The following is a 3100-nucleotide window of genomic DNA, read 5'->3' on the forward strand; positions in this document are numbered from 1 at the left end:
TCAAGTGAAAGTAGAAAAGTCAAAATATAGTTAAAGTGCCAAAAGTCAAAGTAGTCATTGTGCAGATTGGTCCATTTCAGAATAATATATATGATATGTTTTATAATGATTGATGCATTAAAGTGTTACTCTGCTCTAGGTGTAACTTAAGTCTGATTTAAGTTACACCTTAACAGGACTAAAAAGTATGACAGTGAAAGTCTGGAGACTATCCGTCAAATAATCCAGAGCCAAATTACATTTTACACAATACAAAAGTAGGATATTATTTACATTCATAACAGATCTACTGAATACATTGAAATTAAGACATGGTCCTGACCTCTTGAGCACCACAGGCACGGCAGTGGCAGGATTCCTCTTCAGACCCTCGATGATCTCGGGTGCTTTGTCTCCGTAGATCCGGTACACGGCGCGGCGCTGGATGACCTCCGAGGTGCCGCCCAGGCAGTCGTCTAACCGGAAGCGGTCCTGATCCTCCGGGGCGAGGCGGGTCAGCTTCTTCTGCACGCTCTCCAGAACCCTGATAGTGGCCAGGTTCGTCTCCAGAACCACATCCAGCTGGAAAGAGACACAGAGCCGTTAGAAGACAGGCACCAAACTGCTACGGATATAAGGATAATAATAATATGTTGGGAAAACTCTGAATGTACTCTTCCAACATGAGAGCAACACGATAACAAAGGTATCCCAACTGTAGCTGTGAACATGACAGGATGTGTGATTACCTAGAAGAGCATCAGGACTGTTTTAGGCACATGATAGCTATGTGATTAACATGATGATTCAGCCTCTATGGAGAGAGACATATGACAAGCATGATCATTTCTGACGTGGAGCTAATCTGAAGTAAACATTGAATACTGCTTTCTATTCCTCCATCTTGTGACTGTGTAACTCCCTCTCTTGGATATCAGCATGTGAAGGACACTGTGCAGGAACTAGTTGATGCTCTGTATGTGATGACTACTTCCATTCTGGAGAGGATCATAAATACATGGATCCTGATGTTGAAGCTCAAGCGGGTGACGAGTGATGATTAAAATGTTTAAGTATTCAGAAAAAGTGAGAATTTTTGAGATTTTGAGAAAGTCTGAATTTGGAGATTTAAGAAAAAGTCAGAATTTTGAGATTTAAGAAAAAGTCAGAATTTTGTGAAGAAATCTGAATTTTGTGAAAAAATCTGATTTTGAGAAAGTTAGATTTTTGAGATTTGAGAAAAAGTCAGAATTTTTTGAAAAAGTCCGAAATTTGAGATTTTGAGAAAAAGTCAGAATTTTGAGATGTTGAGAAAAAGTCAGAATTTTGCGAAAAAGTCTGAATTGTGTGAAGAAAAGTCAGAATTTTGAGATTTTTTGAAAAAGTCAGAAGACATTTTTACCCGTAGGAGAAGATCCTGGTAGCTTTCCAGCGAGTCATGAGCGCAGCGAACAGGCCGAGCACCAGAGCGGAGCAGTCGAACAGCATGTGGAAGCCGTCAGAGATCAGCCCCAGACTGTTGGTCCAAACGCCGTAAAACAGCTCCACGAAGGTGAACGCCTGGAACAGCACACCTCACGTTAACTCAAAATACACAAACTGTTCACACTTATCGCACAAAAGCTGGTCATGTATAGTATAAGAAAAAGGTTTATTAAGGTTGAAATGTAAGTAATATCTTGAAAATAAAGTATCTAACTGCTCCAATTTTGTATATATTCAACATCCATATGTCCTTAAGCAGGGTTTTGATTTACAGAAAATTCTAAAAAACAATTGTCAAATTGAAATATCTAGAGTCATAAAATGTCAGCTTTTAAAAGTAAATCATTTGTGTGTATTTCTAAAATGTTAATTAATGTTCAGGTGTTTAAACAGCCTAAATTCCTAGAGGTAGCTACAGAGTTTATCAGAAACCATTTTTTCCTTTTAGTTTGGAGATATCATTTTATACCACTTCTATCACCAAGATGTTGTAGGAGTTTGTGGGCGGCATCCACACAATGGCTGTCATTTTGAATGATTAATTTAATCTTTATTGATTAGTTGACATTAATAGTTAGAACATTGCAGGTATCTTTAAGAATTAATTCAAAGTAAACTATTTTTAATGATTATGCTGTTAATGTTATTTCTTTCTTAATGCTTGATTAATTTCTGTTATCTTTGTATTCATGCATATGCCGTCTTATTAATTATGAATCTATATTGAACAGAAAGTACGTTTTTCCTGAATAATAATACTTTTTTTTTTAGCGCTTTACAGGTGCTCAAAGTCGCTTTACAGTCATAGTGAAAAGAAAAGAACAACAAATAAATATAGTTAAAGTCACATTAAAATCAAGCAATACAAAAACAATCACACATTAAAAGCCAGATCGAAGAGGTGAGTTTTTGTACGTTTTTTGAAGGTGGTGAGGTCAGTGCAGTCTCTGATGGGTTGTGGGAGTATATCTAACTGATTGTCAAATTAAATTAATAACAAGTGAAAGTATAATTTCTAATAAAATATAAAATAGAATTAAAATATTTGTACAAAGATAGAGTTTTAATTTGCCAATTTGAAATATATTTTTAATAAATTCCCCTTCACCATAATATCCCCAATATTTAGTCCTAGTTCAGTTGTGAGTTTTCTCTTCCTTACGCTGTACGTACCAGGTTGAGACACAGGAAGTAGAAGATCTGCCTGGAGTCGTACTCCTCCAGGATTTGCTTCAGGGAATCTTTGATGAAGCGGGGAATCGACTGCGATGTGTGCTGCAGAGCATCGCCCATGAAGTTGTAGAGGGGGGTCCCTTCAGGAGAGTAGCCCACCAGGGTGCCCTTCTGACCTTTCCTTGAGGGGGACGAGAGAATACTGGACGCTGCAGAGGGATGAGAAAGGAGAATAGATACATTTAAAAAGGTCCCCTATTAAACTGTTTTTCATCAATTTATTATAGGTCTCAGATATATACAAAACATGTCTCTGAAGTGTTTGGCTCGAAACACCAAACAGGTCATTGCAGCATTACCCATAATCCCCTCTGTTTCAGCCCTGTTTCAAAAGTGCTGATTCTCTGTCTGTTACCTTAGATGAAAATAAGGAGCCCCTCCCCACGCCCCTCTGAGAGACATT

General features: G+C 37.8%; 1 protein-coding gene across 1 annotated transcript; it reads right to left on the reverse strand.

Moving 5' to 3' along the window:
• Window positions 1-322: 322 nt before the first annotated feature.
• On the reverse strand, window positions 323-2849 carry LOC104962395 (zinc transporter 5-like; the record flags this gene model as incomplete). The annotated part of the gene is made up of 4 exons (XM_010790833.1): window positions 2638-2849; window positions 1382-1539; window positions 998-1004; window positions 323-561 (listed from the first exon to the last, which is right to left on the reverse strand). Coding segments are annotated over exons 1-4 (524 nt in total), but the record flags the coding sequence as incomplete, so codon positions are not given.
• Window positions 2850-3100: the final 251 nt, after the last annotated feature.

The sequence above is a fragment of the Notothenia coriiceps genome, unplaced genomic scaffold (assembly GCF_000735185.1).
Source record: "Notothenia coriiceps isolate Sejong01 unplaced genomic scaffold, NC01 NC01_scaffold00034621, whole genome shotgun sequence".
Taxonomy (NCBI): Eukaryota; Metazoa; Chordata; class Actinopteri; order Perciformes; family Nototheniidae; genus Notothenia; species Notothenia coriiceps.